This window comes from Grampus griseus, assembly GCF_964374135.1.
Source record: "Grampus griseus genome assembly, chromosome: 5".
Lineage (NCBI taxonomy): Eukaryota > Metazoa > Chordata > Mammalia > Artiodactyla > Delphinidae > Grampus > Grampus griseus.
In genome coordinates this window covers 36,528,872-36,554,478 of record NC_138998.1, presented here as the reverse complement: position 1 = coordinate 36,554,478, position 25,607 = coordinate 36,528,872, and the positions used below count along the sequence as shown (strand labels likewise).

The 25,607-nt window shown below is 37.3% G+C and overlaps 1 protein-coding gene across 1 annotated transcript in view; it reads right to left on the bottom strand.

Moving 5' to 3' along the window:
- Positions 1-25,607, bottom strand: part of LEKR1 (leucine, glutamate and lysine rich 1) — a gene marked incomplete at its 3' end in the record, with an annotated part of 265,325 nt that overhangs the window by 135,970 nt on the left and 103,748 nt on the right. Inside the window, exons 3-4 of the mRNA XM_082654392.1 lie at positions 12,272-12,391; positions 3,751-3,926 (exon numbers count right to left, since the gene is read on the bottom strand). Of these exons, the coding sequence (XP_082510518.1) occupies positions 3,751-3,926; positions 12,272-12,391 (296 nt within the window). The remainder of the gene's footprint in view (positions 1-3,750; positions 3,927-12,271; positions 12,392-25,607) is intronic.

Genomic DNA, 25,607 nt, shown 5'->3' with positions numbered 1-25,607 from the left:
TTAACTATAAAAAATTTAAAATATACAGAAAAGTTGGAAGAACTGTACTGTGAACTCAAATACACACACTACCTAGATTCTTCAATTAACATTTTACTATATTTGCTTTATAACATAGTTATTCCTCTAACCATCTTACATATTTATGCATTTCAAGATAAGTCAATATATTTGACTCCCTAAATACTTCAGCATGCACATTGTTAATTAGCATTCAATATAGATTTCTAATTTTTGAGTGAAATTTACCCACAAAGAAATGAATAAATCTCAAATGTACCAACAGATGAGTTTTGAAAAATACATCCACTGTGTAACCCAAACCTCTATCAAAATAGAGAGCATTACTATCACCAAAGAAAGTGCCCTCATGCCCCCTTTCCAGTCAATCCTCCCCTCTGAGGTAACTTCTGTTTTTGTTTTTGTTTTTTTTCCCACTATAGATTAGTTTTGCCTATTCTAGAACATCATATAAATGGAATCTTACAATGTGCATTATTTGTGTAAGGTTACTTTCAGGCAGCGTAATATTTTTGATGTTTATCCAAGTTACTGCATTACTGTAGTTCATTCTATATTCCATTGTTTATTCAGCCGTTTTTTTGATAATCCATTCTACTGATGTACTTCTGGGCTTTTACCAACTTAAGGCTATTTTGAATAAAGCTTGAATAAAGTTGCTGAATGTTTTTATGGACATATGTTTTCATTTGGGGGAGATGGTAAATTCCAAAGAGAAGAATTTCAGAGACATCAGACAGATGTATCTTTAGTTTTATTAAAAAACTGTCAGATCCTTTTTCAAAGCAGCTGTAACATTTTATACTCTCACCAATTTGTTTGAGAGTTCCAGTTGCCCTCCTTCCTCACCAAAATTTGCTGTTGTCATTTTTTTTCATTTTAGCCAACGTAGTGTGTATGTACTGGTATCTCACTGTGGTTTCAACTTGCATTTCCCTATGACTCATAATGCTGAGCACCTTTTCATGTCCTTATTGGCCATTTGTGTATCTTTCCTTGTAAAGTGTCTATTCAAATCTTTTGGCCATTTTTGGTTGGATCACTTGTCCTTTTACTATTGACTTGTAGGTGTTCTTTATGTAACCTGGACAGCAGTCCTTTGTCACAGAGTTTTGGAATATTTTCTCTGTCTGTGGCTTACCTATTCATTTTATTAATGGCATCTTTTGATGAGCGGAAGTTTTAAACTTTAAGTCTAATTCATCAATTTTTGTTCTTTTGTTATTCTTACTTCTGTGTCCTATCCAAGAAACCTTCATTTACTATCAATTCATGAAGATATTTTCCTGTTTCTCCTTTTATTGTTTTAGCTTTTAAATTTAGCTCTGACTAATCCTGAATTAATTTTTATGGAGTTAAGGAGTCAGGGTATATTTTCCTATATGGCTATTCAGTTGTTCCAGCACAATTTGTTGAAAGACTTTCTTTTTCCCATTGAATTGTTTTGGTGCCTTGTCAAAAGTGAAATGAGCATTATCAACAGGGGTCATTTACAAGGCTATTTTGTTCCATTGATCTATTGTTGATCCATATGCCAGTATTACACTGATTTGTTTACTGTGATTTTATAATAAATCTTAGAGTCAGATGATGTTAATTCTCCATTATTATTAGCTTTTTATATAGCTTTTTGTATTTTTTTCAGTGGTTGCTCTAGGGATTATACATCCTTAATTTCTTAGTCTACATAGAATGAATGTTGCACCATGTCACATAAAATACAAAAAGCGTGCAACCATATGGATCTATTACCCCATCCCCCTGTCCTTTATGCTCTAGCTGTCATATGTTAAATCAATATACTTTATAACCTCCACCATATAATATTATAATTCTTACTTTAAATGATCATAGACAGTTTTTCAATTCAAAGGAAAAAAGAGTTTCATATTTACTGATATTTATTACTTATGGTACATTTTAACCCTTCCCTGGAGCTCTGTTCACTTTTTTCAGTGTTTATCTCTCTTCTTCAAATTGAATAATTTCTATTAATCTATCTTAAAGTTCATTGATTCTTTCTTTGGTAATCACAATATGCTATAAAAGTCTATCCAGTAAATTTTTATTTTAGATATTGTATTTTTTAATTCTTGACTTTCCAATTTTTAATAGTTTCTTGCTGAGATTTTCTCTCTTTTCATTCATTATTAGCTTATTTTCCTCTATGTCATTGAACATAGTTAACAGCTGATTTGAAATCCTAGTCAGCTAATTATATCATCTGGCCCACCTCAGGGTTGGTCTCTGTTGACTGTCTACTCTTTTGAGTAGAAGCCATTTTCCTGTTTCTTTCCAGTTCAAGTAGTTTTGGATTGTATCCTAAACATTGCGGATGTCATGTTATGGAGACTCTGGATTCTGTTATGGTCCTCTAGAGTATTGATTTTTTTTTTTTTTTTTTTTTTTTTTTTGGTATTGCTTTGTTTTAACAGGTAGTTAACTTGGCTGAACTCATATACTAATGACTGTTTCCCCTAGGGTAGGTAGCAGGTAATGTCAATTGCTTTAGCCTTAGATGAGCTACTTAAGAGTCTTCCCTGTACACACGTATTTTAGGGATAAGCCAGAGATTTGGGAAGAGTTTATATGCGTAATTTGAGCTCTCACTTTCTATCTCTTTTCGAGGATATCCTCTCACTTCTCAAAGCTGGGACTGCCTTGATCTCTGCCCCCCAGTCTTAAAGCCAAAAAGACTATAGATTTCTATCAAAGTTCTAGCTTCCCTGCTTGGAATAGATTGTACCCTGCCCTCAATCTAATAGCCATAAAAAAACACCAAAACAAACAACAACAACAAACAGGGAATTCACCCAGTGCTATCCCCTTCTTTCAATTAAAAAAATAATAGATTTTTTTAGTTCAGTTTTAGGTTCATAGTAAAATTAAGCAGAAAGTACAGAGAATTCCCAGATACTTCCTGCCCCCCACACATGCATAGCTTCCCCCACCATCAACATCCTGCACCACAGTGGTACATTTTTTACAATTAATGAACCTACATTGGCACATCATTACCATCCCAAATCTATAACTTACATTAAGGGTACATTCTTGGCATTGTATATTCTATGGGTTTTGGCAAAATGTATAAAGACACCTATCCATCATTACACTATACAAAAATAGTTTCACTGCCCTAAAATACTCCATGCTCTATCTATTCATCCTTCCTTCCTACCCTGGCAACCACTGACCTCTTTATTATTTCCATAGTTTTACCTTTTCCAGAATAGTCATATATTACAGTTGGAATCATCCAGTACATAACCATTTTAGATTGGCTTTTTTCAAATAGTAATAGGCCTTCTTTCAATTTTTCTTATGTTCCCTCCATGTGCTTGGTCTTGGTCACTCTCCAGTGTTTTTAGGTAGGTACGTTGTTCAGAATTTATAGTTGTTATCTGTGGGAAATCTGATCTAATTAGAGCTACTCAGCCATTAACAGAAAAAAAGTTTTAAAATACAAATTTGTACATTTAACAGGAATAATCAGACTTCTGGTCACAGTTCAAGATTGATGTATCAGAGCTTATCTTAGATCAGGCCTATAATTATTAAATTTCAGGGATGGAATAGATCTTAGTGGTCATCTAGTATACTAACAAATAACAGGTTTAAAATTAATCATAATTCCCATCACATAAAATGAAGTATCATTATTTCATGACTTATGATATACCATTTACCAAAAAAAGGACGATTATGTTCTAAACATATATAACAAACCTGTCAAGGCTGTTTCACTTATGGATTTAATTTGTAGAAAAACTTCTCCTTTCAGTGAAGTCCAGTTTTGAAAATTATCATATACTTCATTTTTAATACTGGTTAGCTCTCTTTTACTAAAAGTAAGTAATGAAAGAGTCTTATTCCAGAGATACTTGTATTCTGTCAATCTCTGACTGTAAAGAAGTAAGGAAAAATTAGGATCTTTAAAAATAGCAAGCATAATAACAAATATGTATTTGAAAAAAGGTTTTCCTTGAAAAATGGTTTTAGAGTGACCATACAATCTACTGTATAAATGGAGACAGTTATGAAAGTAAAAGTAGGTGCTATCTGCATTATGCTGAGACAACATATAAACTGGGGTTATCCCAGGAAGACTGAGGTATATGGTCACCCCAACTCATTTCCATTGTGTTATAATATTTTAACTATAAATAAAGGTAGCTAACTACTTTCATACACATTTTTCTATTAATCTTTTAAAATTAATTTAACAGCAAACATTTAGTGAAGGAAATTCAGTCAAAAGTGACTTAGTCAGGACTTCCCCGGTGGCGCAGTGGTTAAGAATCTGCCTGCCAATGCAGGGGACGCGAGTTTGATCCCTGGTCTGGGAAGATCCCACATGCTGCGGAGCAACTAAGCCTGTGTGCCACAACTACAGAGCCTGTGCTCTAGAGCCCACAAGCCACAACTACTGAGCCTACGTGCCACAACTAGTGAAGACCGCGCGCCTAGAGCCCGTGCTCCGCAACAAGAGACACCACAATAATGAGAAGCCCGAACACTGCAATGAAGAGTAGCCCCCGCTCGCCACAACTAGAGAAAGCCCGCCTGCAGCAACAAAGACCTAATGCAGCCAAAAATAAATAAATAAAATAAAAAAGTGACTTAGTCACTGAGCCTAAAAGAGAATCTCAGATTTGTAGACAGCATTCTTCCTGCGCTAGAGTCCTACAGGCAGTGTAAAACCTAGGGTAATAATAAATGAAACCTTTTTAAGTGACTGATCCAGTGCTTTTCCCACATCAAATGCCACAGCTCAAAGTAACCACATGTTTTTTACTATCTCAATGATTTTTATTACTTCAGATGTCCTGGCTATCATTTACCTAATAATCAAGCAAGATGCAGACATGGATAGGAGTGTCATCAGCAAAAAGATGATGACTGAAGCCATGGGAGTTAATATTTATCTACCTAAGTAGACTAAGATCTATTATACAGACTGTATCTGTCTTGTTCATCACAGTCTCCCTTGCACCTAGCACAGTACCTACCACATAGTATGTACTCAACACATATTGATGAATGAATGAATGAGTGAAAAAAATAGATCACTCTGTTGGAGGAATAAAGAAGTAAGAAATACTGAGGATAAGATACTGGACAACACTAATATTTATGGGAATAAATCAGAAAACAAACCCTCAAAGGAGATGAGGGAGGAGCAACCAGTGAAGAAAAACCAAAAAGATAACATCGGAAAAGCCAGGGGATAAGAGAATTTAAAGTAGAGAGTAGTGATCAGTGTTTAAGGCCTCAGACAAAGGCTGAACAGAGGCCATTATATCCGGTATTAAGGAGGTCTTTGGTGACCTAAGAGAGAGGCTTCAGGTAGGAAAAGACTGAGCAGTAAAGCAGAAGTGAGAAAATAGTTATGTGGTACCAGCAATCAAGAACCTTGACTGAGGCAGCAAGGAGAGAAAAAGGAAGATACACAGTAGAATGGTTTGTTAGGATGGGAGACACCTGAGTGTTTACAGAGCTGAGCAGACAGTATGAGTACAGTCACAGAGGCTAAAAAACACAGGCAAGAGATGTGATCATTTTTTGTGCAGAGAGCTAGAAAGAAAGGACAGATGTAAAACAAAGGCTGAAAGATTAGCCTTTGCCAGGAAGAAGAAGGGTGGTGTCATTCTGTGTGGTTAATTAATAAGGTCCACTTGAGTGACCAAAAGCCACAGGGAATCCTCAATCAGCATGCAGACCTGGGAGCTAAGAGAGATGTTGATTTCAAAAAAAAAAAAAAATCAAAGGGGTGGGGGTGAGGGAGGGATGGATTGGGAGGTTGAGGTTAGCAGATGCAAACTATTACATATAGAATGGATAAACAACAAGGTCCTACTGTATAGCACAGGAACTATATTCAATATCCTGAGATAAACCATAATGGAAAAGAATATAAAAATGAATGTATATAACATGTGTAACTGAATCACTTTGCTGTACAGCAGAAATTAACACAACATTGTAAATCAACTATATTTCAATTAAAAACAAGCCAAAAAAAAAAAATCAAAGAAAGAGTCCAACAGATCACTAAAGCAAAGGGGAGCAATGGTGAGGATGGGAAGTTTGAATGCGAAGCCAGGAAGTGGTAAGACAGAGACAAGAACTATGAACTAAGTCAAGGTTAAAGGCCTAATGGGCCCAATGTAAGGCAGCTGCTGGGAGCAAGTCATGAACATGGGGGTCAAGGCCTAAAGGGATATTTAATAGAAGAAAGACCAGATACGGATGCATGTGCTTCTATAGGGACAAAAGGCAGGAAACAGAAAAATCAAGCCACTTAGCGAAGAGCAGATCCATCACATTTTGTGCGGCCTAGATCTTATATGATTGGTGTGGATAGAGGGATGGCTTTCTTGTAAAAGACGACTACAAAATTAGGTTTAAAAGTGTGCACTTATAGACGGAGAAAAATCATTACAAATAAAATTGTAAAAGTTAATAAATCTCATCAATATCACAAAATACAGAAAAACAGTATAACTTTTTAATAAGTAACAGCTCTACAATACTTCTTTTGTCTATAATTTTTGGTTACATGCTTTACAAGCACCTTTTCATATGAGAACCATTTTATAATAATACTTTGTGTGGAGAGAATATAAAAATTATACAGCCTTTCATCTAGCAAGGCCATTAGTTTTATTATCTGTGGTAGTTTAGAAAGATTCTTTTAGCTTCATAGCCCATTACTGGTAATATCATGTAAATATTAAGCATTGTCAAATTTGGGAAAATCCTTATAAAATTTTTTCATATATGATAAAATTTTTGGCATTTCAAGTTTTCTTGGAAAATGACATCTTAAATTGTCTTTGAAATGATGAAACTCATGAACTAGCTTATCTCAGATGTCCTTGAAGTGGTATACTATGATTTTTATGTTATATTCAGTGATGTCAGCAGCTTTGGTCAAATCAGCAAGAAACTTAAATCTTTCTCCAATGTATTCAAATAATTAACTCCTCTTCATTGAATGGATTACAAAATAATCCAAGAGATTTTATTGAAATTGTATCACTTATGATGTAATCTGAAAAAATGTTATAATTTGTTTTTTATGACAGAATAATTTCTATTGTTTAAATTGTTCATCTTTATTGCTTTTACTCCATTAATTCAAAAAAATTCATACAGGGCTTCCCTGGTTGTGCAGTGGTTGAGAGTCTGCCTGCCGATGCAGGGGACACGGGTTCATGCCCCGGTCCGGAAAGATTCCCACGTGCTGCAGAGCGGCTGGGCCCGTGAGCCATGGCCGCTGAGCCTGCGCGTCCGGAGCCTGTGCTCTGCAACAGGAGAGGCCACAACAGTGAGAGGCCCGCGTACCGCAAAAAAAAAAAAAAAAAAGAAATTCATACACATCCCTATTTTTAGTCTGCAATGTCTTGTTTGTGTAATTGAAAATTACATTGAAATGACTTTCCAGATGGCAGTTATAATGTATATTGCCAACACAACTTTCTCTCTCAGATCCCTCAAATGCCAGGGACTACTCCAAGGGCATACTGACATCAGAAGTAGGAGAAGGGAAATCAGAGTGCAAAGAGACAGAATTTTTACAATTATAATTTAAAACCATCTTACTTTGCCAGGGGCCCTCCCAGAAGCTTGGAAGGGGGTCCTGAGTGCGGGGTTCTGAAACTTAAGTATCATTTGACTCACAGGAAATATGTCTGTGTTGATAACTTTAACTCTCTTTGTGAAATACACGGCAAGACACACAGCTGGTGAGAGATGAGTAGCACAAAGAATTTTAAGCAGAATATTGAGGATTTAGAATAGTATTGAAGAAATTGAGGGCCTGGTGTTTAACAACCTGTAAGTGGATATAAAGACTGAGTGAGGGTTTTAAGGGTAAATAAGCAGAGGTAAAAGTAGCTGGAGTATTGGTAAATTCCTCTATGCAGAAACATACTCTATGAAGAAAATCCTAATGAATACACACACACACACACACACACACACACACACACACACACACACACAAATACTAGAATAAATGGGTTCATCAAGATCACAGGATACATAAACCATGTGCAAAAACCAATCTGTTTACTAGCAATGATGAATTCCAAAAATAAAGTTAAGAAAAAAATCCCACTTGTCATAACATCAAAAAGAATAAAATATTTAGAAATAAACTAAATAAAAGGAGTGCAAGACTTATATACTAAAAACAAAACATTTCTGAGAGAACTAAAGATCTCAGTGGAGAGATATATGGATTCTTGGATTGAAAAATTCAACATTTTAAAAATGGCAATTCTCCCCAAATTGATCTATAGATTTAATGCTATACCTATCAAAATCCCAGTAGGCTATTTTTCAGAAATTGACAAGATGATCCTAAAATTTATATGGAAATACAAGGTTCCCAGAATAGCCAAAACAATCTTGAAAACAAAGAAATTTGAAGGGCTTACATTTCTTGATCTCAAAATTCACTAAAAATTATAATATTCAAGAGAGTGTGGTACTGACATTAAGAATAGATATACATCAATAGATGAATAAAATAGAATAGAGAGTCCAGAAATAATTCCTTCCATTCATGGTGAATTGATTTTAGGTAAAGGGACCAAGGCAACTCAATAGGGAAAGAATAGTCTTTTTAACAAACAGTGCTAGAATAATTGAATATTCACATGAAAAAAAAAGATGAATTTAGATCCTTACTTTACATTATTCACAAGAGTTAAAATGGATCACAGACCTAAAGGTAAGAGCTAAAACTATAAAACCTTTAGAAGAAACTACTGGAAAAAATCTTTGTGACCTTTGGTTAGGCAGAGTTCTTAGATACATTACCAGAAGCACAATCCCTAAAAGAAAACATTGATTAAACTGTATTTCACTAAAAGTAATAACTTTTGTTCTTCGAAAAGACACAATTAAAAAAATGAAAAGACTTGCCACAGACTGGGAGAAAATATTTGCAAATCATATTTCAAATAAAAGACTTGTACCCAGAACATACAAAGAACTCTTATAATCTGATAACAAGAAAACAAACCAATGAAAAATAGAAAAAATATGTTAATAGATATTTCACCAAATAGCCATAAAAATAGTTAATAAGCACACGAAAAGATGTTCAACACCATTAGTCATTTGGGAAACACAAATCAAAGCACAATGAGGTACCATTTCACAGCCTCTAGAATGGCTACTATAAAAAAAATACAGACAATAAGAAATGTTGTCAAGAACACAGTGAAAGTAGAATCCTCATTCCTGGTAGGAATGTAAAATAGTGCAGCCACTTTGCAAAATAGTTTTGCAGTTTCTTAAAGGTTAAATATCAATTTACCATATGATTCGGTAATTCTACACTTAAGTATCTACTCAAAAGAAATGAAACATACATCCACACAAAGACTTACATGTGAATGTTTATAGCAGCATTATTCATAGGTGCCAACAAGCGGAAACAATCCAAATGTCCTTCAACTAATAAATGCATAAATAAAATGTGGTATGTTCAGACAATGAAACACTATTTAGCAATAAAAAGGAACAAAGTACTGATGCATGATACAACATGGATAAACATCAAAAACATTATTGAAAGATGTCAGATATAAAAGACCACATACTGTAGGATTCCATATATTTGAATTGTCCAGAGAAATATCTATAGAAACAGAAAGAAGATAAGCAATTGCCTAGGATTGGCGGTGAAGATAAGAGATTGCAAATGGCATGAGGATCTTCTAAGAATGACTCAAATGTTCTAATATTGCATGTGGTAATGGTTGCACAACTCAGTAAGTTTACTAAAAATCATTACATTGTCTACTTAAAAGGGGTGGATTTTGTAGTATGTAACTTATATCTCAATACAGCTGTTTAAAAAAGACATGAGCTGATTATGGGATCAAGGCTAGAAAACAAAGTAAGGCCAGGAAATGGTTGGGAAAATCAGAAAAACAAAACAAAACAAAACTAGAAGCCTTAATGTGGTTGACAAGTTGGTGTGAAAGTGAGAGATTTGGGGAGTTGGTTTAATTTCAGAGATGACAGAGTCTGGATTTACAAACAAGAAAAATTAAAGGATAAGTATATTTCAAACAATTTATGAAAGATTTACAATAAGAATCCTATAAAAGTAAGCACTACCAAAATATTTCAAATATGGATTGATTTGGAATATTGGAGTTATACACAACTTTACATAAAGTGAAGTATACCTATATTCCATATTGTTTTTTAGTATCTATTTTACAGGCTTTCAAAAGTTGATTTCCATTCTCAAAAGACACTTTATTCTGAATAGCAGTTGTGCTGAGCCAACTGAGGCATACCACAGCTACTCCTCATCAACCCCTTGCGAGAGACAGGTTGGAAATGAGGTCAGGGAAAATACAAAGCATGAAGAACACTTTGCTGGAGGCTAGGTGATTAAGCCCTATTGCAATTAAACAAATGAGAGAATAATTTAAAAAGAGCAAAGTGACTCAAAGACATAGTGCATTGATCTCTTGAAAGTTCCTTTTGGACGCCGTAAATAAAGATGATTACATCTGAGTAGCTAAAGCTCAAGCTTCTTTTCTTTACCACTTTAAGAGAGAAGATTATAAGCTCCTTTTCTTTATCCACAGCAAACTCGAAGTTTTACGTTCTGGTAGATATTTTTTTTAAATAATCAGTAAACTAGTTTAAAATGAGCTTTTAGTAATGCAACAAAATCACTGAACTCTACAACTTTTGGTTTGATTTTATTTTCACCAGACTGCCTTCTCCCATGCAATGTACCTACTAGTGAGAGTATTAACAAAACATGTAATTATTTTTATTCATCTGTCACAAACTTTTATTTATACTGTCTAGTTAAATGGTTACTTCTAAAATTTCTAGTGTTACTTTTTTATATAAATCAGATCCGAAACTCCCAATTTGTGATCTTTTATCTAAAAGTAAACAAAAACCACAGATCTTTTGAAAACATTTTAAAAAATAAGCAGTAAAAGTATAATGCAAAATGATGACAAAATTACAACACAGAATAAAAATAACATTTAAATATGTATAAGCTTCTTCAAGAATTTAAAATACTACAAATTACATGTAAAATGTGAATAATAAAGACTGACTTTATCAGTCCATAATATCCTGAAGCAGCATTAATTGTCTAATTAGTCCTAGTCTAGCCTTTAAAATTTAGTCAATCCTGCCATCCATAATGGCATCCCTGGATAAAACAAATGGGATTTCCCGAGTGGACCTGAGCCAAAGCTATTGTTGGGGCCAAGACTGAATACTGATGGTCCTGACTAAAATGGAGAGTTGGGATCACCGGGGTGATATCCTGCTGGTTCAATACTAGATTTCTAGGAGAGGACAGAGAAGATTTCTGATGACAAAAATTGTCATCTGTTTTGTGAGTAGACTCATTCATTAATTCAAAAATTATTTATTTAGCATCAGTTATGTGCAAGGCATTAATGAAAGGTTAGATGGCTAACAGGTTATCACCAGATATTGCATAAAAAAATTATTAGCCCAGATAATTTTTTTAACAGAACAATATTCCCAATAATAATAAGTAGACTGGAAAAAATAAGAACATTAAAAGTATTTACCCGGCATATTTTTTTTAGTCATCCTGAACCTGTGTCTATTTATAATGTTCATTTAACTTATTTCCCTTTTCTAAGAGCTAAAAGTTACTCAATTTAAAAATTAATCATTCTTTCTGATATTCTCAATATATTCAATTCCATTTTTAAAAAGTACTTCCTATTTTCTTTAGAACATTGGGCTTTACCTTTAGTTATTATAAAGCCTTCAAAGATTATATAAAAGCAGATTTAACACCATTTATATTGGAAATTTCTAAATTTAGGAGGTCTATTACTATCCAGTTAGAAAGTTTCCCCATTCTATTCTTTTCATGTCACTGGACTGTCGGTCAGGAGATCAAGTATACCAAGAAATACTGGCCAAGAGGAAAATGAATTAGTTACTGTGCTTTCATTCTAAATGTCACTGCAAAATCAGAACAAGGTGTTTGCCTAATTTAAATGTTATTGGCAAAACTATTTAGTTGAGATAATAGTTTAAAAAAAAGTGAAGTGTTTCCATTTTTTTCAACAACACTATAATATTAAACTATATAAGTATAGAAACTATATTACTAAAAGGTGTTTGAATGCTTATAAAGTTAGTATTAAATGAGTGTATATTTTCAATACTATAATATTCAATTCTTTAAAGATAATCTTACCTGAAGATTTGTGATTGTCTTTGTTTAATTTTTAACTCATGTTGCAACTGACTCAATTCTTTCTGTACTCTCTGAAAATCATTTTGCTGACTTTTTAACTGCATGCTTGCATCTCGAATTCTAAAAATATAAACAAATAACAACTGTTATAAGCCTAAATATTTCTTCATGAGTACTTTATCAAAATTTAAATCCACTTTTTTCATTGCAGCACTATTTACAATAGCCAGGACATGGAAGCAAACTAAATGTCCATCAACAGAGGTATGGATAAAGAAGATGTGGTACATATATACAATGGAATATTACTCAGCCATAAAAAAAACCAAAATAATGCCATTTGCAGCAACATGGATGGACCTAGAGACTGTCATACTGAGTGAAGTAAGTCAGACACAGAAAAGACAAATATCATATGATACTGCTTATATGTGGAATCTAAAAAAAGGGGACAAATGAACATAGTTACAAAACAGAAGTAGAATCACAGATGTATCAATAGAAAACAAACTTATGGTTACCAGCAGATAAGGAAGGGGTGGGATAAACTGGGAGATTGGGATTGACATATACACACTACTACATATAAATAGATAATTAATAAGAACCTACTGTACAGCACAGGGAGCTCTACTCAGTACTCTGTAATGGGCTATGGGAAAAAAATCTAAAAAAATGGTGGATATATGTATATGTATAACTGATTCACTTTGCTGTACACCTGAAACTAACAAAACATAGTAAATCAACTATACTCCAAAATATATTTTTTTTAATTTTAAATCCATTTTTAATAAAAATAAAAGAAAACTATGGGGGGGGGACCTTCAAGATGGTGGAGAAATAAGACGTGGAGATCACCTTCCTCATCACAATTACATCAAAAATACATCTACATGTGAAACAACTCTTACAGAACACCTACTGAATGCTGGCAGAAGACCTCAGACTTCCCAAAAGGCAAGAAAATCCCCACGTACCTAGGTAGGGCAAAAGAAAACAGAAAAAACAGAGACAAAAGAATAGGGACAGGACCTGCACCTCTGGGAGGGAGCTGTAAAAGAGGAAAAGTTTCCACACACTAGGAAGCCCCTTCACTGGTAGAGAGGAGGTGGATGGGGGGAAAGCTTTGGAGCCATGGAGGAGAGCACAGCAACAGGGGTGCAGAGGGCAAAGCGGAGAGATTCCTGCACACAGGATCAGTGCTGACCAGCATTCACCAGCCTGAGACAATTTTCTGCTCACCCGCCGGGGCAGGTGGGGGCTGGGAGCTGAGGCTTGGGCTTCGGAGGTCAGATCCCAGGGAGAAGACTGGGGTTGGCTGCGTGAAGACAGCCTGAAGAGGGCTGGTGTGCTAAAACTAGCTGGGAGGGAGTCAGGGAAAAAGTCTGGACCTGCCGAAGAGGCAAGAGACCATTGTTTCGGGGGGTGTGAGGAGAGGGGATTCCTTCCATGTGTGCCCACAGGAGACAGAGCACCACCTAAGCGAGCTCCAGAGATGGGCATGAGCTGTGGCTAGCAGCTCAGACCACAGAGACAGGCATGAAATGCTAACGCTGCTGCCGCTGCCACCAAGAATCCTATGTGCAAACACAGGTCACTACCCATACCCGCCCCCACAACCCCACAGGAGCCTGTGCAGCACACCACTGCCACTGTCCCCAGATCCAGGGACAACTTCCCCGGGAGAACACACAGAACACCTCAGGCTGTTGTAATGTCACGCTGGCCTCTGCCGCTGCATGCTCCCGTCGCATTCCAATTATGACTACCATCCCCCTCCCTCTCCCTGGCCTGAGACAGCAAAAGAGCCCTAATCAGCCGCTGCTTTAACCCTCTCCTGTCTGGGTGGGGAACAGACGCCTGAGGGCAACCTACACACAGAGGTGGGGCCAAAACCAAAGCTGAACCCCAGGAGCTGTGTGAACAAAGAAGAGAAAGGGAAATCTCTCCCAGCAGCCTCAGGAGCAGCAGATTACACTCCCACCATCAACTAGATGAACCTGCATCTGTGGAATCCCTGAATAGACAATGAATATTCCCAAAATTGAGGCAGTGGACTTTGGGAGCAACTGTAGACTAGGGGTTTGCTGTCTGCAACTGATTTGTTTCTGATTTTTATGTTTATCTTAGTTTAGTTTTTAGTGCTTGCTATCGTTGGTGGATTTGTTTATTGGTTTGGTTGCTCTCTTTTTTTATTTTATTATTTCTTTATTTTATAATTTTTAAAATTTTATTATTATTATTTTCTTCCCTTTTTTTTGATCCTTTTCTTCTGAGCCATGTGGCTGACAGGGTCTTGGTGCTCCAGATGGGTGTGAAGCCTGAGCCTCCGAGGTGGGAGAGCCAAGTCCAGGACACTGCACTACCAGAGAGACGCCCCAGCTCCACATAATACCAACTGGCGAGAGCTCTCCCAGAGATCTCCTTCTCAACGCTAAGACCCAGCTCCACCCAACGGCCTGCAAGCTCAAGTGCTGGATGCCCCATGCCAAACAACTAGCAAGACAGGAACACAGCCCCACCCATCAGCAGACAGGCTGCCTAAAATCACACTAAGTTCACAGACACCCCAAAACACAAAACCAGACACAGCCTGCCCACCAGAAAGACAAGATCCAGCCCCACCCACCAGAACACAGGCACCAGGCCCCGCCACCAGGAAGCCTACACAAGCCACTGAACCAACCTCACCCACTAGGGGCAGACACCAAAAACAACGGGAGCTATGAACTTGCAGCCTGTGAAAAGGAGATCCCAAACACAGTAAGTTAAACAAAATGAGAAGACAGAGAAATATGCAGATGAAGGAGTAAGGTAAAAACCCACCAGACCTAACAAATGAAGAGGAAATAGGCAGTCTACCTGAAAAAGAATTCAGAGTAATGATAGTAAAGATGATCCAAGATCTTGGAAATAGAATGGAAAAAATACAAGAAACGTTTAACAAGGACTTAGAAGAAATAAAGAGCAAACAATGATGAACACCACAATAAACGAAATTAAAAATTCTTTAGAGGGAATCAATAGCAGAATAACTGAGGCAGAAGAACGGATAAGTGACCTGGAAGACAAAATAGTGGAAATAACCACCGAAGAGCAGAATAAAGAAAAAAGAACGAAAAGAACTGAGGACAGTCTCAGAGACCTCTGGGACAACATTAAACATGCCAACATTCAAATTATAGGGGTCCCAGAAGAAGACCTGGGTCTGATAAAATATTTGAAGAGATTATAGTTGAAAATTTCCCTAATATGGGAAAGGAAAGAGTCAATCAAGTCCAGGAAGCAAAGAGAGTCCCACACAGGATAAATTCAAGGAGAAACATGCCAAGACACATATTAATCAAGCTATCAAAAATTAAACACAAAGGAGAAACATTAAAAGTAGCAAGGGAGACAGGACTGAGGTTGGCGGCGTGAACACAGCCTGCAGGGCGTTGGTGCGCCGCGGCTGGCCGGGAGAGAGTCCGGGGAGGGGTCTGGACCTGCCGAAGAGGCAAGAGACTTTTACGTCCCTCTTTGTTTCCTGGTGCACGAGGAGAGGGGATTAAGAATGCTGCTTGAGAGAGCTCCAGGGACGGGCGCGAGCCGCGGCTAAGAGTGTGGAGCCCAGAGACGGACATGGGACGCTAAGGCCGCTGCTGCCGCAGCCAGGAGGCCTGTGTGCGAACACAGGTCACTAGCCACACGCCCTTCCGGGGAGCCTGTGCAGCCCGCCACTGCCAGGGTCCCGGGATCCAGGGACGGCTCCCCCGGGAGAGCGCACGGCGCGCCTCAGGCTGCAGCGTCACGCCGGCCTCTGCTGCTGCAGGCCCGCCCCGCACTCCGTGACCCTCCCTACCCCCCGGCCTGGGTGAGCCAGAGCCTCCGAATCAGCGGCTCCTTTAACCCCGTCCTGTCTGAGCAAAGAACAGACGCCCTCCGGCGACCTACACGCACAGGCGGGGCCAAATCCAAAGCTGAGCCCCTGGGAACTGTGAGAACAAAGAAGAGAAAGGGAAATCTCTCCCAGCAGCCTCAGAAGCAGCGGATTAAAGCTCCACAATCAACTTGATATACCCTGCATCTGTGGAATACTTGAATAGACAACGAATCATCCCAAATTAAGGAGCCCTGTGGATGAAAGGCTCTTGGTGCTGCAGCCAGGAGTCAGTGCTGGGCCTCTGAGGTGCGAGAGCCAACTTCAGGACACTGGTCCACAAGAGGCCTCCCAGCTGCACATAATATCAAACAGCAAAAATCTCGGAGAGATCTCCATCTCAACGCCAGCACCCAGCTTCACTCAACGACCAGCAAGCTACAGTGCTGGACATCCTATGCCAAACAACTAGCAAGACAGGAGCACAACCCCACCCATTAGCAGAGAGGCTGCCCAAAATCATAATAAGTCTACAGACACCCCAAAACACACCACCAGACGTGGACCTGCCCACCAGAAAGACAAGATCCAGCCTCATCCACCAGAACACAGGCACTAGTACCCTCCACCAGGAAGCCTACACAACCCACTGAACCAACCTTAGCCACTGGGGACAGACACAAAAAACAACAGGAACTACGAACCTTCAGCCTGCAAAAAAGGAGACCCCAAACACAGTAAGATAAGCAAAATGAAAAGACAGAAAAACACACAGCAGATGAAGGAGCAAGATAAAAACCCACCAGACCTAACAAATGAAGAGGAAATAGGCAGTCTACCTGAAAAAGAATTCAGAATAATGATAGTAAGGTTGATCCGAAATCTTGGAGATAGAATGGACAATAGAATGGACAAATTGCAAGAATCAGTTAACAAGGACCTAGAAGAACTAAAGATGAAACAAGCAACGATGAACAACACAATAAATGAAATTAAAAGTACTCTAGATGGGATCAATAGCAGAATAACTGAGGCAGAAGAACGGATAAGTGACCTGGAAGATAAAATAGTGGAAATAACTACTGCAGAGCAGAATAAAGAAAAAAGAATGAAAAGAACTGAGGACAGTCTCAGAGACCTCTGGGACAACATTAAACGCACCAACATTCGAATTATAGGGGTTCCAGAAGAAGAAGAGAAAAAGAAAGGGACTGAGAAAATATTTGAAGAGATTATAGTTGAAAACTTCCCTAATATGGGAAAGGAAATAGTTAATCAAGTCCAGGAAGCACAGAGAGTCCCATACAGGAAAAATCCAAGGAGAAATACGCCAAGACACATATTAATCAAACTGTCAAAAATTAAATACAAAGAAAACATATTAAAAGCAGCAAGGGAAAAACAACAAATAACACACAAGGGAATCCCCATAAGGTTAACAGCTGATCTTTCAGCAGAAACTCTGCAAGCCAGAAGGGGGTGGCAGGACATATTGAAAGTGTTGAAGGAGAAAAACCTGCAACCAAGATTACTCTACCCAGCAAGGATCTCATTCAGATTTGATGGAGAAATTAAAACCTTTACAGACAAGCAAAAGCTGAGAGAGTTCAGCACCACCAAACCAGCTCTACAACAACTGCTAAAGGAACTTCTCTAGGCAAGAAACACAAGAGAAGGAAAGGACCTACAATAACGAACCCAAAACAATTAAGAAAATGGGAATAGGAACACACATATCGATAATTACCTTAAATGTAAATGGACTAAATGCTCCCACCAAAAGACACAGATTGGCTGAATGGATACAAAAACAAGACCCATATATATGCTGTCTACAAGAGACCCACTTCAGACCTAGAGACACATACAGACTGAAAGTAAGGGGATGGAAAAAGGTATTTCATGCAAATGGAAACCAAAAGAAAGCTGGAGTAGCAATTCTCATATCAGACAAAATAGACTTTAAAACAAAGACTATTAGAAGAGACAAAGAAGGACACTACATAATGATCAAGGGATCGATCCAAGAGGAAGATATAACAATTGTAAATATTTATGCACCCAACATAGGTGCACCTCAATACATAAGGCAAATACTGACAACCATAAAAGGGGAAATCGACAGTAACACATTCATAGTAGGGGACTTTAACACCCCACTTTCACCAATGGACAGATCATCTAAAATGAAATTAAATAAGGAAACACAAGCTTTAAATGATACATTAAACGAGATGGAGTTAATTGATATTTACAGGACATTGCATCCAAAAACAACAGAATACACATTTTTCTCAAGTGCTCATGGAACATTCTCCAGGATAGATCATATCTTGGGTCACAAATCAAGCCTTGGTAAATTTAAGAAAATTGAAATTGTATCAAGTATCTTTTCTGACCACAACGCCATGAGACTAGATATCAATTACAGGAAAAGATCTGTAAAAAATACAAACACATGGAGGCTAAACAATACACTACTTAATAACGAAGTGATCACTGAAGAAATCAAAGAGGAAATCAAAAAATACCTAGAAACAAATGACAATGGAGACACAACGACCCAAAACCTGTGGGATGCAGCAAAAGCAGTTCTAAGGGGGAAGTTTATAGCAATACAAGCCCACCTTAAGAAGCAGGAAACATCTCGAATAAACAACCTAACCTTGCACCTCAAGCAATTGGAGAAAGAAGAACAAAAAAACCCCAAAGCTAGCAGAAGGAAAGAAATCATAAAAATCAGATCAGAAATAAATGAAAAAGAAATGAAGGAAACAATAGCAAAGATCAATAAAACTAAAAGCTGGTTCTTTGAGAAGATAAACAAAATAGATAAACCACTAGCCAGACTCATCAAGAAAAAAAGGGAGAAGACTCAAATCAATAGAATTAGAAATGAAAAAGGAGAGGTAACAACTGACACTGCAGAAATAAAAGAGATCATGAGAGATTAGTACAAGCAACTCTATGCCAATAAAATGGACAATCTGGAAGAAATGGACAAATTCTTAGAAATGCACAACCTGCCAAGACTGAATCAGGAAGAAATAGAAAATATGAACAGACCAATCACAAGCACTGAAATTGAAACTGTGATTAAAAATCTTCCAACAAAGAAAAGCCCAGGACCAGATGGCTTCACAGGCGAATTCTATCAAACATTTAGAGAAGAGCTAACACCTATCCTTCTCAAACTCTTCCAAAATATAGCAGAGGGAGGAACACTCCCAAACTCCTTCTACGAGGCCACCATCACCTTGATACCAAAACCAGACAAGGATGTCACAAAGAAAGAAAACTACAGGCCAATATCACTGATGAACATAGATGCAAAAATCCTCAACAAAATACTAGCAAACAGAATCCAACAGCACATTAAAAGGATCATACACCATGATCAAGTGGGGTTTATTCCAGGAATGCAAGGATTCTTCAATATACGCAAATCTATCAATGTGATAAACCATATTAACAAACTGAAGAAGAAAAACCATATGATCATCTCAATAGATGCTGAGAAAGCTTTTGACAAAATTCAACACCCATTTATGATAAAAACCCTGCAGAAAGTAGGCATAGAGGGAACTTTCCTCAACATAATAAAGGCCATATATGACAAGCCCACAGCAAACATCATCCTCAATGGTGAAAAACTGAAAGCATTTCCACTAAGATCAGGAACAAGACAAGGTTGCCCAATCTCACCACTCTTATTCAACATAGTTTTGGAAGTTTTAGCCACAGCAATCAGAGAAGAAAAGGAAATAAAAGGAATCCAAATCGGAAAAGAAGAAGTAAAGCTGTCACTGTTTGCAGATGACATGATCCTATACACAGAGAACCCTAAAGATGCTACCAGAAAACTACTAGAGCTAATCAATGAATTTGGTAAAGTGGCAGGATACAAAATTAATGCACAGAAATCTCTGGCATTCCTATATACTAATGATGAAAAATCTGAAAGTGAAATCAAGAAAACACTCCCATTTACCATTGCAACAAAAAGAATAAAATATCTAGGAATAAACCTACCTAAGGAGACAAAAGATCTGTATGCAGAAAATTATAAGACACTGATGAAAGAAATTAAAGATGATACAAATAGATGGAGAGATATACCATGTTCTTGGATTGGAAGAATCAACATTGTGAAAATGACTCTACTACCCAAAGCAATCTATAGATTCAATGCAATCCCTATCAAACTACCACTGGCATTTTTCACAGAACTAGAACAAAAAATTTTGCAATTTGTATGGAAACACAAAAGACCCCGAATAGCCAAAGCAATCTTGAGAACGAAAGAAGGAACGGGAGGAATCAGGCTCCCAGACTTCAGACTATACTACAAAGCTACAGTTATCAAGACGGTATGGTACTGGCACAAAAACAGAAAGATAGATCAATGGAACAGGATAGAAAGCCCAGAGATAAACCCACGCACATATGGTCACCTTATCTTTGACAAAGGAGGCAGAAATGTACAGTGGAGAAAGGACAGCCTATTCAATAAGTGGTGCTGGGAAAACTGGACAGCTACATGTAAAAGTATGAGATTAGATCACTCCCTAACACCATACACAAAAATAAGCTCAAAATGGATTAAAGACCTAAATGTAAGGCCAGAAACTATCAAACTCTTAGAGGAAAACATAGGCAGAACACTCTATGACATAAATCACAGCAAGGTCCTTTTTGACCCACCTCCTAGAGAAATGGAAATAAAAACAAAAGTAAACAAATGGGACCTAATGAAACTTAAAAGCTTTTGCGCAGCAAAGGAAACCATAAAGAAGACCAATAGACAACCCTCAGAATGGGAGAAAATATTTGCAAATGAAGCAACGGACAAAGGATTAATCTCCAAAATTTATAAGCAGCTCATGCAGCTTAATAACAAAAAAACAAACAACCCAATCCAAAAATGGGCAGAAGACCTAAATAGATATTTCTCCAAAGAAGATATACAGAGTGCCAACAAACACATGAAAGAATGCTCAACATCACTGATCATTAGAGAAATGCAAATCAAAACTACAATGAGATATCATCTCACACCAGTCAGAATGGCCATCATCAAAAAATCTAGAAACAATAAATGCTGGAGAGGGTGTGGAGAAAAGGGAAAACTCTTTCACTGTTGGTGGGAATGTAAATTGATACAGCCACTGTGGAGAACAGTATGGAGGTTCCTTAAAAAGCTACAAATAGAACTACCATATGACCCAGCAATCCCACTACTGGGCATATACCCTGAGAAAACCATAATTCAAAAAGAGTCATGTACCAAAATGTTCATTGCAGCTCTATTTACAATAGCCCGGAGATGGAAACAACCTAAGTGTCCATCATCGGATGAATGGATAAAGAAGATGTGGCACATATATACAATGGAATATTACTCAGCCATAAAAAGAGACGAAATTGAGCTATTTGTAATGAGGTGGATAGACCTAGAGTCTGTCATACAGAGTGAAGTAAGTCAGAAAGAGAGAGACAAATACCGTATGCTAACACATATATATGGCATTTAAAAAAAAATGTCATGGAAAACCTAGGGGTGAAACAGGAATAAAGACACAGACTTACTAGAGAATGGACTTGAGGCTATGGGGAGGGGGAAGGGTAAACGGTGACAAAGCGATGAAGAGGCATGGACATATATACACTACCAAAAGTAAGGTAGTTAGCTAGTGGGAAGCAGCCGCATAGCACAGGGAGATCAGCTCGGTGCTTTGTGACCGCCTGGAGGGGTGGGATAGGGAGGGTGGGAGGGAGGGAGACGCAAGCGGGAAGAGATATGGGAATATATGTATATATATAACTGATTCATTTTGTTGTGAAGCTGAAACTAACATACCATTGTAAAGCAATTATACTCCAATAAAGATGTTAAAAAAAAAAAAAAGTAGCAAGGGAAAAGCAACAAATAAAATACAAGGGAATCCGCATAAGGTTAAGAGCTGATCTTTCAGCAGAAACTCTGCAAGCCAGAAGGGAGTGCTAGACATATTTAAAGTGATGAAAGGGAAAAACCTACAACCAAGATTACTCTAGCCAGCAAGGATCTCATTCAGATTCAACAGAGAAATTAAAACCTACACAGACAACGAGAAGTTAAGAGAATTCAGCACCACCAAACCAGCTTTACAACAAATGCTAAATGAACTTTGCTAGGCAGGAAACACAAGAGAAGGAAAAGACCTACAAAAACAAACCCAAAACAATTATGAAAATGGTAATAGGAACATACATATCGATAATTACCTTAAATGCAAATGGATTAAATGCTCCAATGAAAAGACACAGACTGGCTGAATGGATACAAAAACAAGACCCATATATATGCTGTCTACAGGAGACCCACTTCAGACCTAGGGACACATACAGACTGAAAGTGAGGGGATGGAAAAAGATATTCTATACAAATGGAAATCAAAAGAAAGCTGGGGTAGCAATTCTCATATCAGGCAAAATAGACTTTAAGATAAAATTACAAGATACAAAGAAGGACACTACATAATGATCAAGGGATCGAACCAAGAAGAAGATATAACAATTGTAAATATGTATGCACCCAACATAGGAGCACCTCAACATATATGGCAAATGCTCACAACCGTAAAAGGGGAAATCAACAGTAACACAGTAATAGTAGGGGACTTTAAAACCCCACTTTACCCAATGGACAAATAATCCAAAATGAAAATAAATAAGGAAACCCAAGCTTTAAATAACACATTAGACAAGATGGACTTAATTGATATTTATGCAAAACAAAAATACACTTTACACTTACACTTTATACAATGGAATATTACTCAGCCATAAAAAGAAATGAAATTGAGTTATTTGTACTGAGTTGGATGGACCTAGAGTCTGTCATACAGAGTGAAGTAAGTCAGAAAGAGAAAAACAAATATCATATGCTAACACATATATATGAAATCTTAAAAAAAAATGGTTCTGATGAACCTAGGGGCAGGACAGTAATAAAGACGCAGACATACAGAATGGACTTGAGGACACGGGGAGGGGGAAGGGTAAGTTGGGATGAAGTGAGAGAGTAACACTGACATATATACATTACGAAATGTAAAACAGATAGCTAGTGGGAAGCAGCTACACAACACAGGGAGATCAGCTGGGTGCTTTGTGACCACCTAGAGGGGTGGGATAGGGAGGGTGGGAAGGAGGTGCAAGAGGGAAGGGATATAGGGATATATGTATACATATAGCTGATTCACTTTGTTATACAGCAGAAACTAACACAACACTGTTAAGCAATTATACTCCAATAAAGATGTTAAAAAAAAAAGAAAAGAAAAAAAAACTATGCTTCTCTTATATGCTAAATGAATGTATAGAGAAAGTATAGAGAGACACATACCAAATAGCCATTTTTCCTGGGGAGGAGAGTGGAATTCTCAGGCAAGGAATAGGCAACAAATATTGAAGGGAAGCATAACTTTATATCTTTTGTATTGTTTGAATTTTTGCAATGAACGTGTATTTTTACTTGTAATACTAATTAAAATGTACCTGAACAAATAATTTAACTTTTATCAAAGTAATACATGTACATAACTTAAAATGTCAAATATTTCTAAAAGAGTTATAAGAAAAAATAGTAATCATTTGATTTTACCCCAATTCTCACTGCCCAAAATAACTTTCAACTTTTTTTCTTCTAGTATTTAACTCTGTATTATTAAATAACATGATTATACTGTTATTTCTTAAATTTCATTTTAGATATTGTCTAGTGAATAAATCAGTTAAATCTGGTTCTGCTACTTAATATAACTGAGACCTGAATATGATGACTTAAATATACAAAGGTATCAATATATTATCTTACATAAAACAAATGTATTGTTAGCCAGTCCAATGCTGATATGATAGCTTTAGAGTGTCATCAGGGCCCCAGGATCCTTCCAGCTCTGTGGTCTACTATCTTTGGTGTGTGTCCATTATTCTCATGGTCTATGATAATGGCAGAAATGCCAACTATCACTTTCCCATTCCAGACCATCAGCAGTAGAAGACTCCTCTGTCCCTTTCAAGGATATTTCCTGGAAGTACCACAGTATACTTCTGCTGAACCTAGACACCTGGCTGTACCTAGCTGCAAGTTAAGCTGAGAAATGCAGTCTTTTAACTGGAAAGATTACCCCCCAGATATATCCATAGTTCTATTTCTAAGGAAGAAAGAAGAATGTACGTTGGGGTAAGTACCTTGCAGTCTCTAACACAATTGCAATAAGAATTAACCCTCCTATACATATCTACACACCTATACAGACACACACACACACATGCACACACATGCACACACACAGAGCCTTCCTCCCCTCATCCTCCCAATATAGTTAAATCACTCTTTTTATCCAGTGTTGATATTATTCTTCACTATGGGCTACATGTTATGCCATGATCACATTTCTTTTTTTGTACAACTTCTTGTTGCCCCTGGATTAAAAAACATCTCCTTTTCTTCCTTCTTAGTTTTTTGTGTGCCTATCACTTCTGAATCTTACAGAGGTGTAATCCTCCTCTCTCGATACCTTCAGCACAGCAAATAATCCTTCCATATCATTTCTTTTCCAGAGGCAGCCTTCCACTCCCCTGCTCTAGTCTCATTATGCTCTGGTTTGACTATACAACTGTCATTCTGGGACTTCCCTTCCTTATTATTTCAGCTTGCTTTCATGTCAGATCTCCTGTATCCTGGTTCTAAAGTCTTCCTCCTCCTTGGTTGACTCCTTTTGGTGGAGTAAATCCTCCAAGAGCTTTTTGTGCACAAGAGGTAAATCTGAGACCTTGATAATCTGAAAATATCTTTATTTGATCTCAGACTGAACAGTTTGGCTGGATGTAGAATCATAGATGAGGAAAGTAATCTTCATCAGAAAATTAGGGCTTTGTTCTGCTGTTTCCTAACTCTTAATGTTGCTTCTGACAAGTCCAATGACATTCTAATTCCTACTGCTTTGTGCGATACATGGTAGGTGCTCCCCACCCTGTCTCCACCCCAGTTCAGAAGGTTTAAAAGTTTCTCTTTTCACTTTGTATTCTTAAATTTGATCACAATATATCTTCATGTTAGTCTTTTGTCATTCTCTGTACTGGGCGCATGGTGAATACTTCCTTTGGAAATGGATGTCTTTGAATTCCAGGAATTTTTCCCTAGGAAAAGAAGAAAGATTCCTTCCCCTCCATTTTCTCTATTTTATTTCTGGAGTATCTTTCTATTTTTTTGAATGTGGGGCTTCCCAGAGAGATCTAATTTTCTTACCCTTTCTTTGCCATCTTACCACTTTTGACATTTTGTTCTACTTTCATTATCTTCCATCCTGCCTATGAAGTTTTTAATTTCTGCTATCATATTTTAATTACCAAGAATTCTTATTCTCCAAAAGGTCCTCTTTTTACTGTACCTGGTTTTTGTTTCATTGATACCATTTATTCTGT